Source organism: Typopeltis vanoorti, chromosome 4 (assembly GCF_054136105.1).
Source record: "Typopeltis vanoorti isolate ZY-2024b chromosome 4, IOZ_Tvanoo_1.0, whole genome shotgun sequence".
Lineage (NCBI taxonomy): Eukaryota > Metazoa > Arthropoda > Arachnida > Uropygi > Thelyphonidae > Typopeltis > Typopeltis vanoorti.
The window spans coordinates 9,738,348-9,756,197 of NC_143552.1; the positions used below are offsets into that span (position 1 = coordinate 9,738,348).

A 17,850-nucleotide genomic window follows, 5' to 3' on the forward strand; every position below is an offset into this window, starting at 1 on the left:
GTCCTGCAAAAGCAACCTCAGCTTTTACTTCAGATCTGTTGAATAAACTGCTGCTGTAACACTTTCACCTCTTTCGAGGTACTTGGTAAGAATTACACCATTCATATCCCAAAAGACAATGGCAAGAACCTTCCCTGCTGACTTTTGGGTTTGGAACTTCTTCTGCCATGGAGAACCTTTTGTGTCTTTACTCTGACTGCTGTTTGGTTTCTTGGTCATAGTAAAGCCATGTTTCATCAACAGTCACAATATGAGCCAAAAATATTTGCACCTGATTTCTTAAAATGACTCCAAATCCCTTGAGATGACAGCATGCATTCTCTCTTTTGGTTGGTGTTCCAACATTTGGGGACCCACTTCACTGAGAGCTTCTACTTGTCCAGATGTCGGTATAATGACCCCAACTTGTTCCCTGGATATTCCCAGTCTTTGCATTGTTTTGGCTAGTATTCATCAAGGATCATGGCATGCACTACATCGATGTTTTCAGGTGTAATCGCTGTCATAGGTCTTCCTGACCTAGGGGCATCTATTTTCTCAGGATTCCCAGTTTTAAACTTAGCCACCCATCTGGCAACTGTTGGGTATGCTGGGGCACAATCCCCTAAAGTCTCACACCAAGTTTGGTGAATTGCATTTGCAGACTTTTCTTGCAACACAAAAAGTTAATGATGGCCTGCACCTCTGCATTTTCGAATTTCTTCAAAACCTTTGTCTTATATTTCCTAAAAGAAAAAGAACAAATTATTGTAATTTGATGAAACATGGGAGTTAAAAGGTTTTAAGATATGTTCTTTCTTGTGGTTATATCAGTTGCTTTAATATCATTTTTGTTGTAGGTGTTTATCAGAACTTTTCAGTTCCCCCCCCCCATAACCTGGCCACTTTTGACTGCAGTCTAGAATGTTTGTTCAAAATTTCACACTGTCAGTGAGGTATACTGTAGACTATATCAATCACAAAGGCACAGAATGTAGAAATGATTAAAAGTAACACAGGACTGACTAAGCATGTTAGAGGCTTAATGGAGTGAAACAGCACTAAGAAAGGATTAAAATATTTCATTCTTCCAGTATTTCATCTTAGTCAATGAGACATCATATGAGACTTGTAACACACACACACACACACACTCGCACTCTCTAAATGAAACACGTGGCCAAAGATCTGAGTCCTAACTAGGTCGGGTGCCATCTGTTGGCACCCTAGGATGTAAACTGGGATCTTGAAGTATTAGTGTTGCCCATATTTTGGGAAGTTTAATGCAATCATTTATTCAAATTAGGTTGATTTCTGATAGCAGCTGCAGATTCTAAAAATAGTCTTCTGTGAAAGTGCATGGTGGTCTTTTTCCACTTGATTCTGTGAGTCATATCCAAAGCATGGTCTGCAGGCCCAGTTGCCTACAGATTTTTTTTTTTTTTTTTTTTTTCATGCTAATGTTGGCTAATCTTCCTGTCTGTCCATAGTAGGCTAACTTGCAGGAACGGGAAACTATATGTAACAAACTGAGAGTGGGGGGATTTGGTCTTCAATGGAGCAGATAAAGATAGCTAGATTCAAGTGGGGCTTGAAAGCCATGCAGAAGTTGTAAACCAGCACCTAAGCCTAAATACATGTTTATAGAGCTTATCTGTATATACTATTAATTACTTCTGAAATTTATTTTATTTTTATTTATTAATGTGGTTATGTCTTTTAACTGTATTCTGTCAAATGCTTTAATTCAATAGTAAAATTGTTTATTGTATTCTAATGATATCTTTTATTTTATTTAATGTAAACATTGTAATCATTGCTCATCAGGTAATTCAATTAGTTTATTTCCATTTATTTTTGTGCACAATTTTAATCTTTGCAAAAGTTTTTCCTCTATAGTTTTCTGGATTTGTCTTGCTTTGTTTCTTGAAGATTAGTATTCTTAGGCTCTTTTGCTAGCCATTTGGTTTTTTTAGAATATCACTTTTTTTTTTTGCTAATTTTTGCTAATTCTTTTGTCTTTCATATTTTAATAGTTCATTCTGTATGTTATCTATTCCAGCTGTTTTTTTTTTATTATTTTTTTTTAGTTCTTTTAAGGATTTGTTCAATATATTTTTCTGTTATTTTAAGTTATGTTGTTGCCTTCATAAACATTATCTTTGGTTATATCTGTATTCTTTTTATATGTATAGATTTGAAAATGTTTCCATGTATCTAATCCAAGATAGGTTAATTTTATACTTTCATGTAGTTCTTTCTTTTGACTTTGTATTATTTTCCAGACTCTTCTTTGAGTACTATGAAATCATGTTCTACTTTTTTGGAGGTATTCCTGTTTAATTTTCCTTTTCTCACTGTTTACTTTTTTCATACATTGAAATATTTGATTTGTCTTATAGAAATGCAGTTTTCTTTTCTTTTGCTAGACTATTCACCACTTTATTATTATTATTGTTAACACTAGATTTCAAAGACTCATTGTAGGAGGCAATGTTTTATTATGTTTCATACCAAAGTTTCCATCTCTGATTAGGTTTTGTACTAATTGTTTTTTCTCCTGATGCTTTTTTTTTTTTTTTTGATGCTTTATGTAGTCCTGAAAGGCAGTCTTTTATTAATCTAACAATATTTTCTGGTATAGATATCTTATACTTTCTTCCTGCAGTAATTCTGCCCTATATTTTATTTTTCTCTGTATACAGCACAGGACAAAAAAAACCTCAGTTTCTGGAAGAAAAAACCTGCCTGTGTCAGAGATCTTGCCTGTGTCAGAGATCGACTAACTCAGGAACCTGTCAGAGAGGCTTTGAAAAAGTTCCTCTATTCCGCGACTAGACTTGAACTATAAGTCTATTTTCAAGCGACCTAGCATAGAGGATGCAAGCACCACTTCCACTTGAGCTACACAGGCCTCCCCCCCCGTATACTGTATTTTTATTCTTGATTTTGCTAGTTTTAGCTTAAGTTGCATTACTGTCTTATTTCCACTCACGAAAGGTTATAAACCAGTATTACATTAGTATGTGTAGGCCTACACATACTAATGTAATACACAAACCAGTATTACATTAGTATGTGTAGGCCTGAGGTATTTTATTTTAAATATAATCTGGAAAATCTGCTCTAGAAACAAAACAGAACTTTTTCAAGGCACTTTAGCCCTTAAGCATGCACTGAAATTTATTAAATTTGTAATTTTATTTAAAAAGTGTCAATCTTGTATTGCTATATTTACTGCATTAATTTGTTTTTCCAGGTGGTGATGACAGGAGAGTATTATTATGGAATGTTGAGAAAGCATTATCTAATAAGGTTTACCCACGTTCTATGAAAGGAGAACATAATAGTAACATTTTCTGCCTAGGATTTGATTCAAGGCATAAAAAATTGCTTTCTGCAGGTAAAGTGTGGCATAATAAAATTTATGTTAGGCTGTTGTTTAATAACGAACAGTTGGCTTAAATAACTTATGGTATTTAATACTGTAGAAAGTTTTTTAACTTGGGTATATTATGTATTCAAGATACCAAGTAATTTTATATAAACTTGGTTTTTAATCCTATTTCCCAAGTGAGCAAACAGACAAGAAAGTCCTTGTCTTGTTCTTGTCTGTTTGCTCACTTGGGAAATAGGATTAAAAACCAAGTTTGGTATTTAATACTGTTAATATTTGTTGCAAAAATCAGCAGTTTCTATACTTCATGTATTCAATAAATTCACCAACAGTCATAACATCAGTACCTTACTCAGGGTTTTATTCACCTGTTTTAATCCTATTAGTTTTTCTAGCAATTATTAATTTTCCATAATAGAATGCAAATGACATCTATCAATTTTACCACCAGAGTTCCAATAGCCTAATTAATGATGTATTAAGAGCTCAAAATTGATGAAATTAATACTCAACAAACTTTAAGATTTAAGTGTCTTCATGTTGCTCTCACCCATAGGGTTGTAAGCCTATAGCATCAGTACCATGGGTGGGCTAAAGATTTTCTATTTCTATTAATTTTTATATGTATATTTTTCTTTTTTGTGTAATCTGGAAAACTAGAGTATGTAAAATTATGATTATCTGCTACGTGAAGACAACAATCACAAACATCTTAGTCTTAGACAATTATCTTAAAAATCTTAATCAAATCTTTGAGAATTTTTCCCATGTATTGCATGTTATAATAATAGTATAACATGCAAAATATTATTATCATCCATGGAGTCAGACTAATTGTGGGAGATCTCTCTGTCATACACACAGTTTATCATAATGGGAATATGCATTCTCAATTCTGTATTGCTAAAGTTCTGTCTTGTGTTGAATATAAATAAAAAGTTACTTATTATATTTTGAGTATGAGTATATTATTTATATCATTACTTGAGAAATCTTACTTTTTATTATTATCCATTAACATTACGTAAGATAGGTAATTCATACTCTATCTTATCTCTCTCTCTCTCTCTCTCTCTCTCTCTCTCCTTAAACTCATACTGAAAACATTCACTGGATGTGAATTATCATTTATGAAGAGAGGTTATTCAAAGGAAATACTTACATTGCTAATGCAAATGCTGAATGTAGTTCAGTACAGTTTCACATTTTTGAATATTAGATGGAAGAAAATTTTTCATCATTGGTTGTAGGACCACTGCATTGCTTATTCACAGCTTGATGTAGACTAGGGAGGGGGGAAATTTCATCCTAGATTCCTATAATTTACAGGTTGGTATATCACAAAATTTAAAGTAGAAATCAGAAAGAAATTAAAAAGTTTGAGAAGGTAGAAAAAGAATTAGAAGAACTATGATAAGAAACAAAATTTACAGTCATAGAAGCAGCAAAGAATAGTTTAAGTAAAGCAACAAGAAAGAAAGATTGTAAATGGTTGTCAGAAAAAACTATTCAAATAATAGAGGAAAGGAAAACATCTAAACAAAAGGTGCAAGGAAATTGAAGAAAGCAATATTACAGGTGGAACAAGAGATCTGTTTAGAAAAATAAATGATGCTACAGGGAAGTTTCTCCCTAGATTACCAGTTGTAAAAAGTAACTCAGGAAAATGTCTGATGGAAGAAGTAGTAGTAAAAAAAAAAAGTTGGAAAGAGTATGTAGAGGATTTGTACAAGAAAGATAATATTGAAGGAGAATTTGAAAGGAGACAATTTGTTGAGGAACCCATGTTGATGAAAAGTGAAAATATCAGCAATGGAACAGCTGCTAAAAGGAAAAGCTACTGGAGCTGATGCAGTGTCAATGGGAATTATTGAGAGCATCTGGGGATAAAGTAGTGAATATATTGACTGAAATTTGTCAACAGATTTGGAAGAAAATATACTGACCTAGAGATTGGAAGTCATTAGTATTCATATCAATTCCAAAAAAAATCAAATCCCAGAGATTATGAGAATTATAGAACCATTGCTTTAAGTAAAGTCATGCTGAAAGTGATCCAACAAAGGCTGGAGCCATATGTGAATAGAGAAATGCTAAAAGAACAGGCAGGCTTTAAGAGAGGTAGAGGACTAGAGACCAAATAGCAAACATGAGATGGATTAATTATGGAAAGAACAAAAGAATGTCAGAATGAAGTATTCATCTGTTTTATTGATTGAAAGTTTATTTTCCACTTGGTTAGAGTATAATAAATTTAGTTTAATCCTTTATCCAAGTGTGAGCAAACAAAGTTTGCGCCTGAAAGTATCTTCAGGACTGGGTTAAGGTGGTACACACCAGGGCAACTCGTTGCAAAGGTGGAGCAAGCTACCAACACTCCTATCCTAGTATCTCCTATAATGCAAAACACATCTCCTTGCGGATATGTCTATTGTTATGCATTAAGGGAAGGGCCACTACCCAGACCGGTTTCGACCTTTATTGAGGTCTCTTCAGTGGGAGCCAGGCCCAAGTCGAGATATCAGGCAGAAGCATTTGCAGGTCATCTCCACCTATAGGAATTGCCAATTGGTGTGCCACCCTTTTTTAATAAATTACTCTGGATTTAGAGAAAGATGTTGAAAGTTTATTTTCCACTTGGTTAGAGTATAATAAATTTAGTTTAATCCTTTATCCAAGTGTGAGCAAACAAAGTTTGCGCCTGAAAGTATCTTCAGGACTGGGTTAAGGTGGTACACACCTTAACCCAGTCCTGAAAATAAACTTTCAACATCTTTCTCTAAATCCAGAGTAATTTATTAAAAAAGGGTGGCACACCAATTGGCAATTCCTATAGGTGGAGATGACCTGCAAATGCTTCTGCCTGATATCTCGACTTGGGCCTGGCTCCCACTGAAGAGACCTCAATAAAGGTCGAAACCGGTCTGGGTAGTGGCCCTTCCCTTAATGCATAACAATAGACATATCCGCAAGGAGATGTGTTTTGCATTATAGGAGATACTAGGATAGGAGTGTTGGTAGCTTGCTCCACCTTTGCAACGAGTTGCCCTGGTGTGTACCACCTTAACCCAGTCCTGAAGATACTTTCAGGCGCAAACTTTGTTTGCTCACACTTGGATAAAGGATTAAACTAAATTTATTATACTCTAACCAAGTGGAAAATAAACTTTCAACATCTTTCTCTAAATCCAGAGTAATTTATTAAAAAAGGGTGGCACACCAATTGGCAATTCCTATAGGTGGAGATGACCTGCAAATGCTTCTGCCTGATATCTCGACTTGGGCTTGGCTCCCACTGAAGAGACCTCAATAAAGGTCGAAACCGGTCTGGGTAGTGGCCCTTCCCTTAATGCATAACAATAGACATATCCGCAAGGAGATGTGTTTTGCATTATAGGAGATACTGGGATAGGAGTGTTGGTAGCTTGCTCCACCTTTGCAACGAGTTGCCCTGGTGTGTACCACCTTAACCCAGTCCTGAAGATACTTTCAGGTGCAAACTTTGTTTGCTCACACTTGGATAAAGGATTAAACTAAATTTATTATACTCTAACCAAGTGGAAAATAAACTTTCAACATCTTTCTCTAAATCCAGAGTAATTTATTAAAAAAGGGTGGCACACCAATTGGCAATTCCTATAGGTGGAGATGACCTGCAAATGCTTCTGCCTGATATCTCGACTTGGGCCTGGCTCCCACTGAAGAGACCTCAATAAAGGTCGAAACCGGTCTGGGTAGTGGCCCTTCCCTTAATGCATAACAATAGACATATCCGCAAGGAGGTGTGTTTTGCATTATAGGAGATACTAGGATAGGAGTGTTGGTAGCTTGCTCCACCTTTGCAACGAGTTGCCCTGGTGTGTACCACCTTAACCCAGTCCTGAAGATACTTTCAGGCACAAACTTTGTTTGCTCACACTTGGATAAAGGATTAAACTAAATTTATTATGTTTTATTGATTATAAGAAAACTTTTGATGGCATGGATCATAACAGACTGTAGATTGTAATGAGATCAATGGGAATACCTGAGCATCTAATTCTCTTGATAATAGAGCTGTATGATAACCAAGAAGCTTCACTAAAACAATCTTTGGAGAAACAGTGTTCGAGGAAAAAGGGGTGTCGCATGGTTGTATACTGTCATCCTGTGTTTTTAATATTTATAGTGAATATGTTATGAGAATGGCTAACTAGACAAAGATCCAGCTAGAATTAAAATGTGGCAGAAAAATAAGGAATTTAAGATATGCAGGTGATACAACCCTCATAGCAGAAACTAAGGAAGATCTGGAGCAGTTTATTCTATTGGTGAAGAGGGAAAGTAAGAAGCTGGGCTTAATTTTTTAAACATCAGTAAAACAAAAGTGATGGCTTCTGGCAATTTAAATGAATTTATAATAGAGGGAGACTATTATTGAAAGTTATGATTTACTGGGGTCCAAAATAAGAAATGATGGTAAATGTGAAGATGAAATTAAAAGAAAGATAGTCATGGAGAAAAAGAATGTTGTATATTATGTTAAACCTCACAAAAATTATGAAAGATAGTGATGTAAGGCCATGAAAGTTAGAATTGTCAAAGCAATGGTATATCCAGTAGTGATGTATAGATGTGAAAGCTGACTTATTAGGAAGAAAGACAGAAAGTGAATTTTTGATTCATCTGAATTATGGTCTGGAGGAGGCTATTAATAATCCCATGGACTTCAAGAATGATCAAGAATAAGAAGGTTTTTAGAGAGTATAAAGACAGAGTGCAACTTGGAGGCAATGTTCACTAAACAGAAGTTGATGTACTTTGGACATATTATAGGAAGATTGAGGGAATGAGAAGAAGAGAAAGACCAAAAAAGAGTTGGACGGATAACATAAAAGAACTTATCAACTTGAATTTACAACTGCTGAAAGAAAGGCCGATTGGGATGGAGAGCCTTTGTTCACAAGATCACCAAGAATCAAAAACAACTGGATGGGATGGCACATCATAATAATATCACGAAAAAAAAAATAATCATCATCATCAAATTCCTGCCATGTACCCTCAAGGGGTGTACAGAATATGATAGTACTACATGAAAAAAATTACATTATTATTAATTTCCTATCTACAATTTTCTTCCAAATCAGTCTGTTACTTGTCAAGACTCCAACATTATCAGATCTTATATTTCTATCGTCTAAGGCACTTTGTACCGTATCAATCCACCTGTATCTTGGTCTTCCTCTGGGTCGTTTTGCTGCCAACCTTGCAAAGAACATTTGTTTTGCTAATCATTCTTCGCCCATTCTGTTTAAGTGACCATACCACCTGAGATTAGCTCTGCTAACGCATTCCTGGATGCTGACAATGTTAAGTATTTTCCTAACATCCTCGTTTTTAATATGATATTGCCATTGATGCCAACTGTTCACGCCTCTAATCTTTCTCAGGACTCTCATATCTGTGGTCTCTAGTCTTTGGTCAAGTGTTTTACTTCTGACCCAGCTCTTAGATCCATAAGTTAAAACTGGTTTGAACATTGTCTTGTATACAGCTAATTTAGTGTTCCGACTAATTTCTCTCTTATTCCATATGAATTTATTCAGTTGACTTCCCACCATACAAGCTTTGCTGATTCTGTTGTCTATTTCTATATTTAATTTACCATCTTCAGTAAAAATCGTGCCTAAATAGCTGAAATGTTTTACTTGTTCCACAGGTTCTCCATTCACAACACAGTTGACATTTTCAATGATTCTGCCTATTTTCATTGTCTTTGTCTTTTTATTGCTGACCTTCATACCATATCTATTAAAACAGATATTCAATTTAGTCAGAGAATCTTGCAGACTTGTAGCAGATTTATTTAGAAGTATAACATCATCCGCATAAAGCAAAGAGCTGACATTAACATCTCCAATTTTGATATCATGTTTAATACCACTTTCCTTCATAATGTGATCCATATAGATAATGAATAACAGAGGGGATAATGTACATCTTTGTCTGACACCAGATTTAACATTAAACCATCTTCCTGTACTTCCTTCAATTCTAATTGCTGACTCACAACTCAAATAAAGACTAAGTATTGCTTGATATAATGTCCCATTGACACCATATAACTGCAGCATATTGAATAGCTTCTCTCTTGGCACCTTCTCATATGCCTTTTCCAGATCGACAAAACTTAAATACAGATCTTTGTTATATTCCCATGCTTTCTCGACTATTTGTCATAAAGTGAAGATCTGATCCTGACAGCCTCTATTTGGCCTGAATTCAGCTTGTTCTTCACCAAGCTTTTCATCCACAATTCTTCTCAACCGTTTCTCAAGTATACTTGCATAGATCTTGCCAGGAACACTAAGTAGGGAAATACCTCTGTAATTCTCACATGCAGTTTTATTTCCCTTTATATATATGAGTACTATGAGAGCTCTATTCCAATCATTGGGAATTCGTCCCTCTGTCCAAGCTTTCTGAACTATGCAGTGCAGCCACTGTAAGACTCTTATACCACCATACTTCAGCATTTCTGGTCGAATATCATCTACTCCTGCTGCCTTTCCACATTTCAAGCCTTTGATGGCTTTTTCTACTTCAAGTATGGATATGTATTCCTGACTGCATGCCTGGTCAGTGTTTTTTACCACTGTGCTGTCATCACTGCTTGTTTCATTTAGCAGTTTTTCAAAGTGATTACTCCATACTTAAAGGATATCTTTTTCTCCTGTTTTCATGTCACCTTTATCATCTCTAATTTCTTTTACAGCACTCTTTCCTCCATTCTTAAGCTTCAACAACCTCCAGAATATTTTGCCACCTTCTTGATATTTATTTTCTATATTCTTGCCAAAGTCCTCCCATGACTTTGGTTTAACTAGTTTTACGCAGTGTTTAGCATTCTTGCATTTGTCTCTATATTCTCTAAGAGCACAAGCTGACTTATTTGACAGGAACTTTTGGTATGCTTTCTTCTTTTCCTTCACTGCCTCTTTAACTTCCTGTGTCCACCAGGGAGTTCTGATTTTTTTTATCCTTACAGACAACCTCACCACATGCCTCTCTGACAGAATCAATGTTTTCTTCACAGTTTGTCCTGCCCAATTTTATCCTGCTCAAGACTAAATAGTGATCACTTCCAATTTCAAATCCTCTGTACAATTTGGTGTCCTGCACCAAGGAGAAAATATCACTATCAACAATAACATAGTCAACGAGAATTTTCTTATTCCTAGCCTCTTCTCTCCATGTTAATTTGTGCACATTTTTATGTTGGAACATGGTGTTAGTAATAACCAGTCCATATCCTGAGCAGAAATCCATCAGATATTTGCCATTATTATTAGCTTTGCTCTTTTCTCCAAATTTTCCCAAAATATTTTTGTATGTCTCACAATCATTTCCTACTCTGCTATTTAGATCCCCAACAAGGACCAATTTTTCATTGTGTCAGTTGCTTTTTCTAAAGCCTCAAAAAATTCCTCCAATTCTACCTTAGTAGAACCTTCTATGGGACCATAGGCACAAATAAGTCTTGTTGTCCAGTTTCCCATTCTCATATTTGCCCACATTACTCTACTTGAGACTGACTGCCATTCAAGAAGATTAGCCTCGCATTTTGTGTTGAATACTATGGCTACTCCTTCTTTTCCTTGATTGTCATTGCCTGAATATGACATTTTGTATTTATTGCTCAGAAAGATCTCACCAGTTTTGGTCTTTTTTGTTTCAGTCACCCCTATTATGTCGATCTGGTACTTATCTAATTCCTCAGCTAGCTCCATTTCTTTGCCATTTAGGCTTCTTACGTTGTTAGTACCGATCTTTAACTCTGGTGATGTTGAGTTGGGGTTTATTTTCAGATTTGTTCCAGTAGCTGACTTTTCGCTGTTCGTCCTGGTTCCCTGGTGAAAACAACGGGGGCCTTGTTTAACCGGTCGACGCCCCAGCCGGCATGAAATTTTGTCATGTTGTACCATCATTCTATATTTTGGTTTAACCAATAAGAATACAATTTGGTCGGCTAAATCCCAAATTGCCAGCCCATCCTCGTCCGTTCAGTATCCAAGTAGACACCCAACAGGGTGCACGACGAGAAGGTGAGGATTGGACATTAGGTCAGTCCTGGTTGGTTGTCCGCATTCCTTTAAAGGCTATGTGGAGGTCTACTCTCAGTTATACAGCTTTGACCCTTAAGCACCTCAAAAAAAAATAATATAAAATAAAAAAATGGAAAAAAATTGGCAGCATCATGCTTTTTGCTGTATACCCTCAAGAGATGTGTTAAATATTACAATAGGTTTGCACAATTAATATTCTGTTACTAGTTTAACATTCTTTACACATTGATATATTATTTGTATCATGTTTGATATTTTCTGTCTTACTAAATGCTCCTAACTGCATCAACTCATCTATCTTAGTGTCTTTTTTTCTTGCATTTTTGCTGCAGATATCTATTTTATTACTCTTGTCTCATACTATTTAAGTGACTCTACCATCTTAATTAGTTTGCCTTACAAATTCCTGAATATAATGTTAATAATGTCAAGTTTTATATATATATATATATATATATATATATATATATATACAGGGTGTTCGGGATAAATTTGACATATTTATAATTAATTATATTTTTCCGTAAGTTACATGTATTAACACACACTTCTCTTCATTTAAAAGTTTGGACCCTTCTTCATTCATATACAAGATGTCAGAAAGGATGGATAGCTGGAACCCACCTGAATCATGGAAGAGAATAACTTGTATAATGATGATTCATGCCCGCCATCAAAATAAGGATATTACGACTGCTGCCCAATGCTCCCTGAATACAGTAAAAACAATCAGACATGAACTAGAGACTTGCAATGGTGACTACGAGGATGTAGCAAGAAGAAAGATCCCTAGCAGACGATCTGATTGCGTTCGTACAGCAGAATTCCTCGCAAATCTGCAGGAACAGGTGTTGAAGAACCCTGGCATTGGAATTCGGGCTTTGTTCGTGGAGTTGCTAACTGTAGTCAAGCCCTGGATAACAAGGGTAGCCAATGGTAGGCCGTATGTATGGCAGCAGGATTCGGCCCCTTGCCACACCTCGGGGAAAAGTCAAAAATGGTTGTCTGAAAATTTCTACGACTTCACCAGTCCAAATGTTTGACCTCCAAACTCCCCAGACCTTAACCCCATGGATTATTTTGTATGGGGCGCAGTTGAAAAAGACACCAATCACACTTCCAGTAATACAAAAGCCCAGTTAATGGATAAAATTAAAACAGTTTTTGCGGCCCTTCCCAGGGAGACTGTAGCATCAGCTTGTTCGAGGTTCCGAAGCAGAATTGAAGCTGTGATCGATGCTAATGGTGGTTATTTTGAGTAAATCTTGTTGATAGTATTGTAATTAACTCTGCCTGTAATGTTTTTTTGTCAATTCATTAAATTTAATAGATACAAAGAAGATTTTCTTTTTCCTTACGAAACTGTCAAATTTATCCCGAACACCCTGTATATATATATATTAATGTTCATTATTTACTCGGTAGAACTGTATATAAAAAAGGAAATTAAATAACTTTATATCGAGAATGACAGATTTATTGTTAACATATAGTTTCGTTGAAATACAACTTCTTCAGGTATCATTGTCGAAGAATAAAATAAAAAATAACAGACACATGAAAAAATACATTAACAGATGTAATATAAAACACATAAGTACATTTAAAAAAGGAATGCGTGCTAGAGTTCCAACTGAAGTTGACTACGTGCATGAGTTGATATTAGTGCGCCAGTATTGGACAGTGGCAATGTGTGCATCAGAAATAACAGCCTTAGCTATAATATTTCTGATGCACATATTGCCACTGTCCAATATTGGCACACTAATACCAGCTCACACACGTAGTCAACTTCATTTGGAACTCTAGCACGCATTCCTTTTTTAAATGTACTTATGTGTTTTATATTAGATCTGTTAATGTATTTTTTTCATGTGTCTGTTATTTTTTATTTTATTCTTTGCCAATGATACCTGAAGAAGTTGTATTTCAATGAAACTAGTCATATCTTAACAATAAATTTGTCATTCTCGGTATAAAGTCATTTAATTTCCTTTTTATATATATATATATATATATATATATATATATATATATATATATATGTATGTATGTAGAAAGTATTTTACCTTGGGTATAATAAATGTTAAAGATGCCAAGCTATTTTAAACCTGGTTTAACTCCATTTCCCAAGTAAGCAAACAGACAAGTCAAGTTTGCGCCTCCATGTATTTTCAAGTCTAGCTGACCCTCAAAGTAGTGCAAGTCAAGGCAACTCATGGTAAAGGTAGAATAAGCTCTGATTACTATTCTTAATATTTACCCTTAATGCACAGCCTTAAGGGTAAAGCATCACACACCTCCTTGAGGAGATGTATGATGCTGTGTATTAAAGCAAGGGGCCACCACCCAGACCAGTTTCGACCTTTATTGAGGTCTCATCAGTGGGAGCCAGGCTAGAAATACCAAGATTTTAGTAATACAGAGCTTATAAGTATTTTACCAGAACAAGTTACCATAAGGTGTTTTAACCTTATTAAATAAAAATCTCGGGATGAGATATAAATGTAGAAAGTATTTTACCTTGGGTATAGGTAAAGGTCGAAACCGGTCTGGGTAGTGGTCCCTTGCCTTTTATACATAGCATCATACATTTCCTCAAATAGATGGGCTGTGCATTAAGGGTAAATATTAAGAATAGTGATCAGAGCTTATTCTACCTTTACTATGAGTTGCCTTGACTTGCACTACTTTGAGGGTTAGCTAGACTTGAAAATACGTGCAGGCGCAAACTTGACTTATTTGTCTGTTTGCTTACTTGGGAAATGGAGTAAAACCAGGTTTAAAATAGCTTGGCATCTTTAACATTTATTATACCCAAGGTAAAATACTTTCTACATTTATATCTCATCCTGAGATTTTTATTTAGTAAGATTAAAACGCCTTATGGTAACTTGTTCTGGTAAAATACTTATAAGCTCTGTATTACTAAAATCTTGGTATTTCTAGGCAGGCTCCCACTGATCAGAACTTTACCACCTTTGCTGCGAGTTGCCCGAGATTGTACTATACTATGTACTAGGACTACTTGCATTAGCTCACACTAGTAATCGCCGATACTTTTATAGTTTCCTATATTCGGCATGAAACTCTGTGATTCCAATCTTTGAGTTTCTTATTCGGTTTTAAAACAATGTGGGATTTAATATCCCCTTAATTTAAATAATGTTTATATTGCCGAAATGAAGCCTATTGGCTCTTTATATTTAAGTAATCTAAGATAGTTTGGTAACCCATTCTACTCATTCACAATTCTCCAAGTTAAAAAAAGTAGTCCTCATGCCCTTGATAACCACATCTTGTTAACTTCCATGAGTGTCCTCTTGTTCCATATTTTCATATGTTGAAAAATTTCTTCAAAATTTACTCTATAAACCTTATAGAAGCCCACTTATCATACATATTTTGTTTTGAAAAGTTTTCACTTGCCACCTTATTCTATACTTTTTTTTGTGATCATTAATATTTAAATAGAAGATGATCCTATGTCCATATTAGAATTATCCTCTCACAGTTTCTCAAGTATATGTGGTAAAGTAAAAATTGGCTTTCATCAACCCCAACCCTATTTGGCCTAAAGCTCAGCTTGTCATTTTCCATTTAACTGTTTTTGTTATAGTAACATGCAGCAGCCTAGTGCTTTTTTTTTTTTTTTGGTTGGTACACAATGTTACAGAGCCTTGCCAACTTTATCAACAGTAACACATGATATGGGTGCAATATCTTTTTATTCAACTTTTCCTGCTAGGAAAAAAAAAAAGCGTATTGATACTTACTGATTTTGAAAAGAAAAAATAAAAGGAAAGTGCTGCAGTAGCTTGCATATTTTTATCATAGCTTTTCTTTTCTGCCTGTGAACCTGAACTTTGTCATCCACAAACCATCAGTCTATCTTCACCAGTGATCTTTTTTGTGTCAATTGTCTCTGGATTTTCTCCAGCATCCACATTCTCAAGAAACCTAAAGTAATTAGATCTGTGTATGCACTCCAGATATGACCATGTGAAAGTCTTATACATAGGGATATAAGGAATAATAACAGCCTATTTATCTCTCTATTTGTCATTCTGTGTTCCTTTGGGCTGTTTTGCATCTTTTGCAACAGAAATCTCCTCTGGATGTAGATTGGTGAAATCCATACTGGTGGTCACTAATTAGATGGCAGTTTTCCGGATATTGAAGAAATTGACTGTTGATAACTTTATCCATTACTTTGGACTTCAACTCCTTGTTTACCATCACTTCCCTAAGCTTGTGAGTTCCTTCCTTCTATTCCATGGAAATATCAGTGTAACACAGTTTGCAATCTTTACATCCCAGAGTGCATAATATTGCACTTTGCCACATTGAAGTGGCAACCATTATCTTTAGTCCATACTGTTAGTGTTTTATATTATTTTGCTGAATCTCACTTTTATTAACTATTGTCCTTACTGGTTCGGCATCACCTTTTTTATTACTCCCACACACACACAAAAGGCAGAAGAGCCTGCAGCAAGTAAATGATATGTGTGGGCAGATTAATCTGTTGATATTCTTACTTAAATTTCTGGAGGTTGTAGTTCTTTGGAAATGCTTCATGGTAGAGGCTGTTTCATGGAGGTGATGTAGATGAAATGAAAGATGACTATTAGTAGCATGTTCAGTGAGTATGCAGTTCGACTGTAAAGGGATGTTAAGCAGCTGTTGCTTGAGTTCCTGTAGATCTGTGAGTATAATTATTATTATTACATGACACCTCCAGGGAGTTCAGTGACTCATCGAGAGAGGGCACTTACTCTACAACTGTCTCCACTTCAATCCACCAACTACAACTATCATCATCATCTACTCCAACAGCATCTACTGTTCACCACCTGCATGTATTCTCGCAAGCTCTCTGGTGAAAATTTCGCACGAAACTTTTATAGTTTCTGTATTCGGCTGTGAAATAACATTGGATTTAATATCCACTTAATTTATATAATTTTGTATTACCAGAATGAAGCCTTTGGCGCTTTATTTTAGTAAACCACCACCAGTATTTTCGCAGACAATCGCAAACATCCATGCCCAAGGTGGGATTCGAACCCATAGCCTTTTGGCTGGAGAGCAGATATGCTAACCAGGCCGGCAAATAATGGCTGCTGGTTCTGCTGAACAATGGCTATGAAAATATTCATAGAAGAGAGACAATGCAGAAACTGATCTTCTGTGGGAAAATGGCTGAAGAGAGTCTGTAAGAGATGTCATTAATCAACTGAACTGCCTTTTTCTGAAAAGCATCAAGAAGGAGGTCTTAGGTGCACCACTCCATATGAGAGCAGTATTCCAAGTTTGGCTGGATTTGGGATTTTTACAGAGTAAGTAACTGGTCAGTAATAATATCTGATTCTGTAATAATATCATAACAGGTATCTGGATCTGAAGAATAAAAACAGTAGTCTGACAATGGAAAGGACTAAAAGTCACATAAGTCCTCCCACTTGGTGTTTTTGTAATGTCAGAGCACGAAGTAGTGACTAGTTGAAGGAAAGATACTTTTTCAGAGATGAAACTTGGATGAGATTGTGATTTGAATTACCAAGAGCAGCAGAATGTTGGGTGAGTGAACAGGATTATTGGGAATTCTGGCAGGGAGAGGAAATCTGTTTTAAGGCATTGCTTACAGCAAAAGTTTCTGCCTCTCTTCCAGCTGGTCCAGTGAAATTCAAAAAAGGGAAACAAATTAGAATCGTGGAAATTGAAATCACCAAGAAAGATGACCTCACTGTTTGGAAATTTGGACTGAATGAAATCAAGCTTCAAAGATAGGAAATCAAAGAGGTGAAAATGATTTTCAGAACTGAGAGAACAGTAGAGGCAGCAGATGAATGAAACAAAATGTGACAAAGAAATTGTAAGCCACAGGAGGTAAAAAAAAAAAAAGAAATCGTATTCAATTAGATTAAGAAATCCTTTGACAAGGAATATCAGAATGTATAAAGACACAATCACTTCTCTTGGCAGAAGGAATCATACAGAGTGTAATTTGCACAGTTAAGATGGGCTGTGGTTTATGTAGCAGAAAGTTGGGCATTCAGTCAGAAACAGAACATCAAGTCTTGGGTGCCTGAAAGTGGTTATGCACATCATTTAAGTCAGTGGTCTCAAACTGGTGGCCCGCAGGCTGCATCCAGCCCCCGAAGCAATTTTATAATTCCCACGAATACATTTCAATTATGTACTTGTTGTAAATACGGTGCTTATAGTTTTAGAGACATAGAGATATGAACTGAGCTTATGTGCGCATAAGCTCAGTCCATATTTACAATTTACAATCAGTAAATTTAGTTCGCCAGCCGACAGTTGGTGGCGCTTCAGTATTCTGGTGTTTCCGATGCACAG

The 17,850-nt window shown here is 35.6% G+C and overlaps 1 protein-coding gene across 1 annotated transcript in view; it reads left to right on the forward strand.

Annotated features, from left to right (window-relative positions):
* The window catches only part of LOC150107097 (DDB1- and CUL4-associated factor 5), a 302,448-nt gene that overhangs the window by 33,980 nt on the left and 250,618 nt on the right, over positions 1 to 17,850 (forward strand). Inside the window, exon 2 of the mRNA XM_090390998.1 lies at positions 3,239 to 3,382. Coding sequence (XP_090247124.1) covers positions 3,239 to 3,382 — 144 coding nt within the window. The remainder of the gene's footprint in view (positions 1 to 3,238; positions 3,383 to 17,850) is intronic.